The sequence below is a fragment of the Carettochelys insculpta genome, chromosome 25 (assembly GCF_033958435.1).
Source record: "Carettochelys insculpta isolate YL-2023 chromosome 25, ASM3395843v1, whole genome shotgun sequence".
NCBI classification, from domain to species: domain Eukaryota; kingdom Metazoa; phylum Chordata; order Testudines; family Carettochelyidae; genus Carettochelys; species Carettochelys insculpta.
Window position 1 is genome coordinate 9,407,580 of NC_134161.1, and position 12,429 is coordinate 9,420,008.

The 12,429-nt window shown below is 42.4% G+C and overlaps 1 protein-coding gene across 2 annotated transcripts in view; it reads right to left on the minus strand.

Moving 5' to 3' along the window:
• The window catches only part of CLMP (CXADR like cell adhesion molecule), a 71,867-nt gene extending 61,578 nt beyond the window's left edge, over positions 1-10,289 (minus strand). For both annotated transcript variants that reach the window (XR_012642534.1, XM_074977030.1), the window contains exon 1: positions 9,932-10,289. Coding sequence is in view for 1 of the 2 variants with exons in the window: in XM_074977030.1 (XP_074833131.1) it covers positions 9,932-10,073 (142 nt within the window). In the remaining variant the exon portion in view is untranslated. The remainder of the gene's footprint in view (positions 1-9,931) is intronic.
• Positions 10,290-12,429: the final 2,140 nt, after the last annotated feature.

Below are 12,429 nucleotides of genomic sequence, written 5' to 3' on the forward strand. Positions count from 1 at the left end.
TAAACATTCCCTCCTCAGGTGTGGAGCAAAACAACAAAGACAACAAACTTCACGGCACCCAAAATACTTTTTGAGGTGGGGACAATTCTCTTAATAAAACTGTATGGCATCATTCATGGACTGAATTGGCAGAGACAAGTATTTAGTGGCAATGTTATAAATCACACTATTGTTTTTCTACTAATTGTTGAGCAATTTTAGGACACTAGAACCAAATTGGACCTCTCCCATCCCCTTCCCATTTGAAATTGTCCCTCCTGACAAGAGTTAAGGCACATTGATATGAAACGTTTTTCAGGCTAGTCTAATAATCCTCAGCATGGCCTTTACTGATTTAGCTATGTGAACCTGACCAGGCCATTACCTTTCTAGGTATATATCCAGAGGTATGAGAGCAGGAAAGGGTGAAGCAGAACACTGGGAGTTGGGATCTGGGTTCTACTTTCTGAGCACTGTGCCCCATGAACCTGGAAGAATAACCACAAACTGCACTGCAGTTTTGCAGCCCTGTAACCTGAGTCAAACCAGAGTCAACTGACATGGGCCAACCACAAGTGTTTAACTGCAGTGCTGACATACACTTCATGACCTTGCTTCAGCCAAGCCTCTTCACTGAGACACTTTTAGAAACTAACAATTTCCTAAAAACAGATGAAGAACCCGCCTGAAAAAGACCCATTTATCTTTGGGATGGCAAGGGGGCCAAGTTTACACTGCAGCCAGAACACCACTGCTTTGTAACGCACATGCCATTATGCTTAAAACACACAGGGAGCTGCACACATAATACACGCAGAGTCACGTGCAAACTTTCACATATACCTTAGTCATTGCTGCTTGCGTGCACAAGATGAAGCAATGGCCACCACATTGGCTGACACACTCTGGATTGAATCACAGACCTCCAGAACTAAAAACATTAACTGTTGCAGCTTGAACGACAAAACCGCTGCTGGGGATCAAGCACAGGGCAGAACCTGAACGCACGCACATGCACCATCACAAAATAAGTACATTGGAGCCAGTCCTGCAGTCCTTAGTCAATTGCACAGTTCCAGTGAACTTTAACATCCTCATCTCTCTCGCACATACTGAAAGCTTTATCAGGGTGCTTGTTTATATTCTTTTTTCATGGAAATCCCTTAAGATTCAAACAACCCCCACATTCCCAGCCTGTCTTCCTTATAAAACCCTTATATTTGCCCTCAGGGAAGCAAGAGTATTTGTTGCAGTCCTGACGGTAAACAGAAAGAGTTCTCCTTCCTTAGGAGCCAGTTGTGCAAGTGTGAACATTTCTGGGAAGCTGTGCTACTTTCTAAACAGGGCCAACACCCCACAAACAAGAACGTAGATTAGATAATGGAGATAATCAAAGAAAAGCCCTGTGTGGGGATGATGGAAAAAGTGCCAGTTACATTCCATGGACAATTTAGAAAAGTTTTCTTCTCTTGTTAATTTCCTGTGATTTTTCTTTTGTTAACTCTAGTAAAAATCCTTTGGTATTTCACTTTCTCCTCCTTTTCCAGTGACAATATGGGACAGAGGGTAAAAAAGACCAAAAAAAAAAAAAAGAGATTTTAAACATTTCTTTTGGTTAAAAACATGAAAAATTCATATGAAACAAAAAAACTTCATATAGAATTTTAAGGCCGATATATATAGAGAGAGAGAGAAAGAGAGAAAGACAGAGAGAGAGAGAAGTGAATTTTGGGCCACTTCCACTCTAATTCTGACCATTCCCAGTTATAAAAAGCCTTGTGGTGCCCTTCACAAGAAGTGTGAATGTTAGGGTTACCATATTTGACTTTCAAAAAAGAGGACACCCCTGAAAGGGAGTGTCTCTGTATCAGTACCTACCACCTCACGTTGTATTAATGTACTATATATACTCTAACATATTGATACAATAGTAACAGAGAGGAAGCCGGGCTAGTCTCTACACTATCAAAACAAAAAGCAGTCAAGTAGCACTTCAAAGACTAGCAAAATAGTTTATTAGGTGAGCTTTCGTGGGACAGACCCACTTTTTCAGACCATAGCCAGACCAGAACAGCTGTGGGTCTGTCCCACGAAAGCTCACCTAATAAACTATTTTGCTAGTCTTTAAAGTCCTACTTGACTGATTTTTGTTTTGATATTAATACAATGTGAGTTGGTAGATACTGGTACTGATACACTCCCTCATTGGGGTGTACTCTTTCTGTATGGTATCCCTAGTTAACATTAGCATCTAACCAGATTTCTGCTCACTTAATTATATTCAGCCACTTTGATTTGCCCCCTCAGTTCCACATGGATACTTGCTTTTCTTCACTTACTTTCACTCACACTGTTGTGTACTGTTAAATAGCTGCCATGCCTCACCCAAGATGTGAACACACACCACTGGTGGATGAAACAAATCTTTTATCCAACTGGTAAATGTTTTATTTTCTTGGGTTCTTTCCCATGACATAAATGTCTATCTGTGTGGACACTTTTTGTTTATTCTTACCAACATTATTGTGCTAGTGCTTGGGAGCCCTCATACTGGACCAGCACTCGGCACTGAATAAACACAGAATAAAAAATAGCTCCCGCTTCAAAGAGCTTTAAAATCTAAGTACAAGACAAGAGGAGACAAGAGGTGAATAAAGACAGACAGACAGACAGATCGAAACAAAAAGCAGTCAAGTAGCACTTTAAAGACTAGCAAAATAGTTTATTTTTGCTAATAAACTATTTTGCTAGTCTTTAAAGTGTTACTTGACTGCTTTTTGTTTTGATAGTGTATAGACTAGCACGGCTTCCTCTCTGTTACTATTCAACATGCAAGACAGACAGATGTGTGTGCAAGGAATGACTGAAAGAACTCAGTGAGTGAACCTTTCACAGCAGCACAATGTTACCCAAAGATTTTAGTCCACTAACTAATAAATTGGGTGATGAATAGTAAAACAAACCCAAAAAAACCTTTTTAATCAGGTCCCAGCAGTCAGGTTTATTTAAGATCACATGATATTCTCTAATGATCTCACGTTACTATTGCACCTTTCATCCAGAGGGAACCTAAAGCATTTTACAGCACATATACGGCTACATAACTTTCACACCACATAATGCAGGTTGGGGTGAAACTCATCCGTGTGACACTGGGGAAACACATAGACTATTTTATTCCTTTTGAAACTGCTGCAGGGAATTGTAAGTAGGGAGAATGCAATTGCTCAACCAGAATTTGACAATAATAACAATATCGCCTAAGTTCTTTGGCATCTTTTGCAGCCACGCATAATGACGATTGCAGTTTTTTGTTCTCTCTGGAAGATGGTATCCCCAAGAGCACAGCACGTCAAACCAACTTGCTGGTTCCGTATTAACTGGGAGGGAGAGTGTCACCTCCATCACCACTTTGTCTAGCACGTGGCTTTCCTTCACACATCTCCCATCCAAATTCTGACCCAAATTAGTTTATGAGCTCTTCCAAACTCACAGCCTGGTGTGACAAAGCTTCAGGACAGTGCTGCAGAATATTGAACAAATCCTAATTTATCAAACATGCAAAGATTACTGACTTTAATTCTAAAGAAAAAAATACGTCAGCAAATAAGATAAACCAGAGAATGTATTATTTTGTTTTAAGAGCTGATGACCCTGCCGTTTAGTGCACATGTACTACAGTGATGGGAGCATGATCAATGTGTCAGATGAAGAGACTAAACAGATCTAAAGCCCAGATCTGAACTTATTCCCCATCCTGATTAAGTTCAGTTTGGACATAATGAGCCAGATCCGGAGCTGGTGCATAGTAGCATAGCTTCATTGAAATAATAGAAGCTATGCTAATTTACCCCAGCTGAGCATATGGCACAGTATTTTGCTGAGAAATGTTGATGATGGAACCACCTCAGAATTTGGGGGGTTAATAAACACTGAGTTCACTTCCCTCTCTGTTAATTTATGTGCAACTTTTTCCTGAGCCCATTAAAACCCATAACAACTTCGCCCTCCAGGAGCAGGATGGATAACCTTTATGGCAGATCTCTGATCTGTTTTAGTATTATCAGGGTTGCAGTTCCTAAATGCATTGGAAAAGCCTCTGTTTTATTCAGAATATAGATGTTGGAACTCTGATCAGAATATATCAGAAACTGCACATCCTCTGTCAGACCCAATCACTCCATTCTGGGGCAGCTGAGTTCATGCCAACTGGCACTAGAGGGATTTTCACCATAACCTTTTCCTGCACAGTGAGACTACTGGAGTCTTGGAGTTTGATTCACTATTCGTGGACCCTTGGGACAACACTGAAATACTTCCTTTATAGCAGAGATTCAGTGGAGAGAGCTCAACACAGTGGTATGAAATCAGAGCAGACGCCAGAAAAACTCTTGATTACACACAGTCAGTTTATGGCATACTTGCCTCTGGAGGATGAAGTGCAGTCTAATACACCCCAGCCTGCCAACAGTTCCTGAGAATTAACTGTATCTTTTACTTCCAGAATTGGTTTTAAATTGAAATATTTGAGAGACTGGATATAGTTAAACAAAACAAAGCAAACGCCCATCCACAGTTTGGGGTTTTCAACAAAAACATCATCAAATTAAGATTTTTTTTCCACAAAACCTCTTGTTTTCATTGATATTTTTCATGGATGCGGAGGACACATGACCAGCTCTAGTATTAACTCTTCCTTGTCAAGGATTCTCTGTATAACCCTGGTTGAGTTACTTACCATGAGAGGCTTCCCTGTCTGTACAGTTGGGATAATGACTTACTGGAATTGTTGCAGAGAGTAATGCGCACTTACAAAGAGCTTTGAAGATGCTAAGTGATGGTATTTGGAAGTCAGAGTCAAAAGTATGATAAAGGTGCATCACATTTCATGCTGTAGGGTGTTTATGGAACATTTTAATGTAGTGCTGTCATTCTATAAGTCTTTCCACCACTGATTAATTCAGGACAGGTCTTGAGGAGAACCTGTGTGGCAACTTCAGACTAACTGTACCCGTTGATGAGGGCGCTAGAGAGAACCCCAGGGTGGGTCTGTCAATGTCCAGCAGAATACGTAAAGAATCCCCTTTATATTCATTACAACTTTGTCCTGTCTCTCCCATCTCTCACAGCCAGCCTCCAAAAGATGCAAAGAGCAGATTGGTCACATGGTATTGGCTCTTCTTTGCCCCCAGCTGGTCAGTCACATTAAAAGAAATTATGAATACTTCCCCCAGATTAATTTTCCACATAAGAATGGCTCTAATTCTGACAGGGAGGTCATCTCCCTTGACCAGACCTATGACGCAATTTACTAATTTGAACACACCTTTGCCATGCAACATGCAACAATACCTACAGCATGAGGGTGAAATTTCACATCTCTCTGAAGCATCCTGTCTCAGCAAGCGCAAGAGACAAGCTGCTAGACTAGATGGAAAAATGGTTTGATTTGATCAGGAAATCTTATGTCCCTTTGGGTCTAGAACCCATCAACCCCAAAAACTAGACACACACGCTGTGTTTGCAAACATCCTTATGTCTCAAGCACAGAGCACCTGGGGATATTTTATAACTTTGTGGTTAGTGTAATCCTTTCCCAAGATAAAGGGGCCAAATTTAGCCTTAGTGAAAGCTAAAGTAGTTACAGTCACTTTCAGCAAGCCTGAATTTAACAAAGTGTTTAAAAATTGCATGCGGTGATGCGTATTTTTACAAGCAATTTTTGAACGGGAATATTTTTCAGTGGGATAACAGTTCTAGTGCTGGTTGAAAAATAGAGAACATTTGTTGCAGATGCCTCTCCTTCTCCTGCAATTTCACTGAAATTTTGTTTTGGCAGAAGTTTTCCAGCCAGTCCTCATGAAATGGTTCTACCATGTTCCCTTCAGGTGGGTACTTGGAAGGTTCTGTTTTTATTCACTCTACTGTAAATCCAAAGTAAGTCTTCTGATGTCAACATAATTTCACCAATGTGAAACTAGTATGAATTTTTAATGTGAAAAATTAAGCAAAGCCTATTTATATCTTTCCCAAATTTTCAACAAGTTTTGGAGAGCTTTTCACTGAAAAACGCAAACATTTCAAAACCAATTTTTTCCAATTTCGGCAACTGTAGCAGAGTGGGGTATGTGAGGCTTCTACTCCCATGGTTAGGTTGCATGTGCTTCCTACTGTTTTGTAGTAATACCAGGTGGGTGTCTTGCCTAGGAAGAGCATCAGTGCATAGTTGGTGATGGGAGTTTCAGTGTGATGACTTCTCACACATATGCAATGGGGTTCCATACCATTTGTAATCTAGGCAACCAACTGACACTTTTCTTCCCTGGGAAACAGGACAAAGGCAGAAGGAGAGGCCTGGCTGGTTTGAACTGGACTTAAGCAGTTGAGTGGGAACAGTGTTGCCTGACTTCAGAGGGAGGAAAGAGGCCCAGGGCCCCCCTGGGCACCCTCTCTCCAGGATGGCTTATACTGACTGCTTCTGGTTTCCATGCTCACAAGTCTGTTTGATACTGTGTCTCTTTTGCTTAATAAACCTTCTGTTCTACCTGCTGTCTGAGAGTCACATCTCACTGCAGATGGGGTGCAGGGCCTGGTGACCCCCACATTCCATGACACCAACCAAAAATTTCAGTCTTTTAAGAACAATATTTTGGGGTTTTTTTCAGCTTTTGGTTGCCAAAAAGATGAAAAAGTATTCAGTGTTCAGGTTTTTTGAAAAAAGTCATCAAAATGGACATATCCCACACATATTTGCAGTTTGACCAAAAAGCCATTTTTGTTGAAAACACAGTTTGAACAGAAACCGGATTGCAATTGGAATCAGATGTCTCTCTCCTTAGCTAGAAGTAGCATGTGCTTGTGTATACACATTTTCCTCCCACTATTCTTTTTTCTGTTCCCGCCACCCACTCTCTGATTCATGGTTTTGCTCATGCTCTGGCATCTGATCCATGCTTGGAAAAGTCTCTTTCTGCTTATCTTTCAAGAGCACAAACTCCCTTCTTTAAAGCTCCCTTCTTCCAAGAGTAAGTTGCCCTTGATTTTCACCACTGACTCCCCTTCCACCTTTACCTGAACTGCTGATTTATTTATTTTAGACTGTTTTGTGACCATCCTCATCCTGTCCATAAAGCACAGCATGTCTTGGCAGTGCCAGACATGTTTGATAAAAACGGAAAACCAAGCTGTGTTTCACTTCCCCTTGAAAAAACGCCCTGCAAGCCCTTGCTCATGTTTTTCAAGTGCAATCCCAAAGTTATTCCCTTTGCTTTAACAACAAGAAGAGAAATGCAGTATTGAAGCTTCAAAAACAAAGTTGCAAATGGCTTAATTTAGGTGCATGTCTCCCTGTATCTCATTCCAATGTCTGGATCCCAAGAAGAGGAGCCATAGTCCCTTCTCATTTTATTGAAGACTGAATTCTTCTCTTTATCTGCAGAGCGGATAGAATGAGGACAGAAGCGACAAAGGAGGTACAAGACAATTTTGTGTCTGAGACAGGAGGACTGAGAAAACTGGGCTTTATTCCCAACTCTTCTGTGGGGAAATCTCTTAACTTACTCTCTGCCAGAAGGGACGTAAAAATTTCCAAGTGTCCCAAAGGGATGGTAAGGTTTAATCCATTCCTGAATATTTAAACAACAAACTCTTTGGGGCACTTGTAGGTTTCTTTGTCGATGTTTCTGTAACTTTTGTTTTTTTAAGGATAGGGTTTTTAACCCTAAGCCATCCTCTTTTACTTCAGGGAGAGGTGATCCAAATTTGTCTGGTCTCTATCCTTTGACTTGTCCATTTTGGGTGACCCTTCCAGGAGCTGTAGCTCTGCTGGCATAGTTCTCAAGGTCCTTCAGACACACAAGCCACCTCACCACAACAAGAAATGGACTGGGGTAATCTTGGAGCCAGCTTGACGTTTTGTCCCAAGACAGAGTGAAGTGGAGGAGGCTTGTGGATGACCTATGCTCCATGAGGAGTACAAGGGCTAAGTAGTAGCGGTAGTAGTCTATGTGGCAGAAGCCATCTTCCACTACAAGTCCTGCAGAACTATAGATATCCATTTTATACCCGTGGATCATGTTTTCAGATGCAAATTTTGTATCTGCACAGGGCTGTAATGATAGATATGTACAGCACCTAGCACAGCGGGGCCTCTAGAGGCTAGCAGAGTGCACATAATCATGAATCATTTGGAACTCTTGAATAAGGGTTGCTACAGCTATGCACAGTGCCAATGTAACAAAGGCTTAGTTTTGTCTTCCTGCCTGTCCAGTATGTGTAGCTATCTTACTAAGACTCTGTGGTGAAGTGTGGGCAGGGGAAGAAATTACTGCTCCGCTTCCTCTCACTGGAGCAAACACCCTCAGCATGTGGAGACAGAAGGGACAAGGCTGCCAGCTCCTACTTGCACTTCTACTGTCGACTTTGCAGTGACTCTGAGCCACCTCCAGCCGCCTCTGGCACTCCAGCCCACATCCCAGCAGGGGAAACCTTACGCTCGGTGCCACTCCAGTGACGAAAACCTTTTTTCATAATTAATGTGCGTGACCACTGAGGAAGAGGGAAAAAAGGAATGGAATACGTCCCTTGTGGTTGTTACTCAGACAGGTTTATTGGCAGCCCCCATCTCCTGAAGCCCTATGTAGAAGGCTGACTAGTCTCTGCTTTCAGAATGATGAGCCTCAGCAGACAAGCTCTCCCACTCCAGCCTCTCCCTCTTGCCATCTGAAGCCACTGTGGTGGCTCTCTGACATGACCTTCAGAGTCTGTGGCACTCTCCCCTACCCAGAGAGGAGGACACCTGGCCCTCACATCCAAGCCCAGTCTGCTGGCAGGGATGCAGGCAGGCATCACAGCCGCTCCGACAGGAGACCTCTCGTGGAGCTGTCTGCCTGTAGTGCAATCTAGTGAGGAGCATGGAGGCAGAGGCTCACCCACTGCACTGTGGACACTCTGGAGACCAGGAGACAGGCTGGTTTGGAACAAATCACTCAGGGGAGGTCCCCTAATACCACAGGACTGAAAATTTCTTACTCCGTAGTTCTGCTGTTTAATAAACATACCCCCTTCCAGCCTCTCTGCATTTCTTACTCTTGCCTCCATTCATTCTTTACTCCTTTTCTCTTCCTCTCCTCTGCCTCCCTCTCTCCTTTCTCTCCTCACACTGTCCTTCTCTTCATCAGGTCATCTCTCTCCCTGGTTCCTCCTTTACCTGTCATCCCTTTCCACCAAAGTCTTTTTTCTTCCAGAAACTCAGCAGCCTGACTGACTAGGGAAAAAGACCTAAACTCTGGTGTCCAACCTTTCTCTTGTCTCTCTCTCCTTTGTCTTTCATATATTACTTTGTCTCTCTCTCCCTACCCTTCTCTTTTCTCCTTATTGCCTTCTTTCTCCCTTTCTTTACCTTCCTCCCCTCCATTTCTGCTTCTCCCTTTCTCTGTTTCTCTGCCCGCACCTCCCTCCTCTTTGCACTTTAACACATCTGCTTCTAATCTGAGCTGTCTGCAGTGTCTACTGGAAACAATACGCTCTTTTTATTTTTTAACCTGAAATTAAAATTCCCCGATAAAACAAAATAAAGTTAAGCAAATTTGACACCATCCCTGGAACAAAGACACTTTCTTTGCCGTTTATTTTTGTCAAGAATGGTCAACCCCCTAATAGTTCACATCTTAGAACCGCAGCACCTTTTACAAACAAAAATAACTCACGTTGTACTGATTGGGTTTGATAAAGACATACAAAAGGAAAATCCCAAACTTGGTAATAATTAAAACAATAAGAACAACAAAAACTCCCAACAACAAAACTAAACCAATCAGTCTCTGAACTCAACAGACTTTGCTTCAAGTTTATTTCTTTGCAAGAGCTTCTCCTTTGCTGGTCCCTGTGGCATTTTCTGTTGTCCAGAGAAAGCATATGTAAGTTTCAATGCCATAAAAAAATCCCCACTCACCTAGAAAGAGGATGGAAAGTGCAGACATTCCGTCTCTAGGAGAGAGAGAGACTTTTTCTTCCTTTCTCCCAGGAATGGCTGGCAGACCTGCACAGAATTCAAAGGAACGCCTCTGGAATGCACGGAGTGTAATTGCATCCATGTGCCAGAAAAATAACCAACTTTGCTCTTTCTTGCCTTCTGCTATTCATCCCCTTTCCAGTTTCCATACAGATTTGATAGCAGATTTTAGATTTCTCTGTCTGCTAATTCAGGCCCTTGACTTTCTGGAAGAAAAGAGACAGAGTGCAGCAGGGAGACACATGTATGGCTGCATGGAACAATTTTGCATGTCTGAAAAGAAAAGGAGAGAAGAGGAGAAAAATACACTGTGCACAATGTTAACCACATGGCTGCTTCCCAGGACAGCCCCTCCCTACCATCAACTGGGATTAGCATTGAAGGCCAGTCATGTGGGTTAGATGTACTTCTGGCAATAAAGCAGCACTACCTTCTGAGGGAAATAACCAGACTTCTCTGGTGTCAAAATAGTTAAGTTTGGAGACAGGATTCAGCCTGGAAAAATTAGGCACTCATCACTGAAGGGCTAGAGACTAGACTCCTAAGGAAAAAAAAATGCACACACTAGAGAAATAGACAGACATCTATGTCCATACCAGTGTCTCTGTCATCGGCAGCAGAGGAGCTGCAAAATTCACATTTACATCCCCACTTGGGCATTCCCGGGTTGATGTGTTATTTTTCTTTAAAAATCATATTGTTAATTTCCTAAGGAGGCAAAAGCCCAAGCAAAACAACAGAAGGAAAATTGATTGATTTTGTGAGTCCCCTCCTTGTTCAGACTGTCACAGAGAGCAAACAGAAGGGGCTATTAGGGTCCCTTCCTGCAGATGGAAGTATAGGGGCTTGCCTGCAGCTTTACTGATTTAAACAGGGGTCCATGTGGGGTGCAAGACTCTGCCCATGTGAATCTTTTTGCAGGACATGGCCAGGAGCTGACCGGGAGAGGGATAGAAAAAGCAACCGGATATTGTAATGATGAAAGCCAGAGAATGTATGTACCTAGATCTAATAAGGTCAGTCATCACTTTGACAGTTGAGCATCTAGACAAGATGTTTTCTTCCCCCCACGTTCTGATGCCGAGATTTAAATTACTGTCTTCGTCGGATCAAAGCGCTGCCAGGTGAAACCCCACTTTGCTGATGCTGCAGCCAGTTTTCCATTTGTGTACTAAGACGACACCTCAGCAACGGCTGAAAATAGCCCACAGAGGAGAATTTCATACTAAAATACCCAGTCCTTGCTCTCCACGCCAGTATTCAATCTACATTGATCTGACTGAATGAGAACATCGCCATAGGTTGAAATCAGGCAGTCCCTTCTTACAGTTATGCTGGTCTTGTGCATGCATGTAATCCATCCTACAATGCTTTCATTGCATGGCAAGTGTGCTCAGCCCTGAAGAGGAAGCAACTAGCATGCAACAGGTTTGGGCTCAAATTACTTAAAGGCAGGTGATCTGCAAGGAAACAAAAAGTTGGACTTGTGCCACTTCCCCTTTCTGATCATAAAGAAAGGCTAAAAGATTTTCCCTAAAGCAGGCTGTTACTCAGCCTGTTCCATCCCATGACCTCATGTTACAATGGAACCTATTTTTGGTGATTCTCCTCTCCCATAAGTTTCAGGACTCCCATTCCATCTGACTGTAAAGAAAGGGAAGATGTTTATAATTGTTACAATGCCTCTTTGTGACATACAGGTAGGTGGAAACCCGTGTATTCAAAAATTTTGATCCTGGGTAGTGTTTCCAAAAGTGTCTAGATACTTAGGAGCCAAAGTCCCATTGAAAGCTGGTCAGACTTTGGCACCTAAGTCACCAAGGCACTTTTGAAATTTTGTGCATTGTTTACTCTGGAAGATCTTTCTTGTTGGAGCTGGATGGAGTTTTCTAGTGCAGAGGTAAGAGGAAGGGAATGATAGTCACACTGCACTGACCACAAAGTTATGATTATGTTTTACAAGTTTGTATATATTCAGCAACTTTCACCTACAGCACATTATACATATAAAGATATCATTCTGTCATTAGTGAGATGCAGCTATCTGCTGTGTGGCCAGAAGAGGTAGTGTATTGCACCACAATGAAGAGAGCAAAAATCTTGGCATCAGGATAAACCTTCATATCATGAACTTGCATATCATGATCTTGATGGGGTGTGATCATGGTCTAGTGACCAACGCTGGTGCTCAAGAAATGTGTGTTCAGTTTTTTGCTCAGTGGTTTGGGCATTAGCCTGCTAAACCCAGGCTTGGGAGTTCAATCCTTAAGCAGGCCATTTAGGGTGCTGGGGCAAAGAGATTAAAAATGGGATGGTGCTTAGTCCTGCCAAGAGTGCAGGGAACTGGACTCAATGACCTCCTGAGGTCCCTTCCAGCTCTATGAGGTATGTGTATCTCCACATCTCCTCTTCCTAGCAGTCACTCAATAATGAATAGG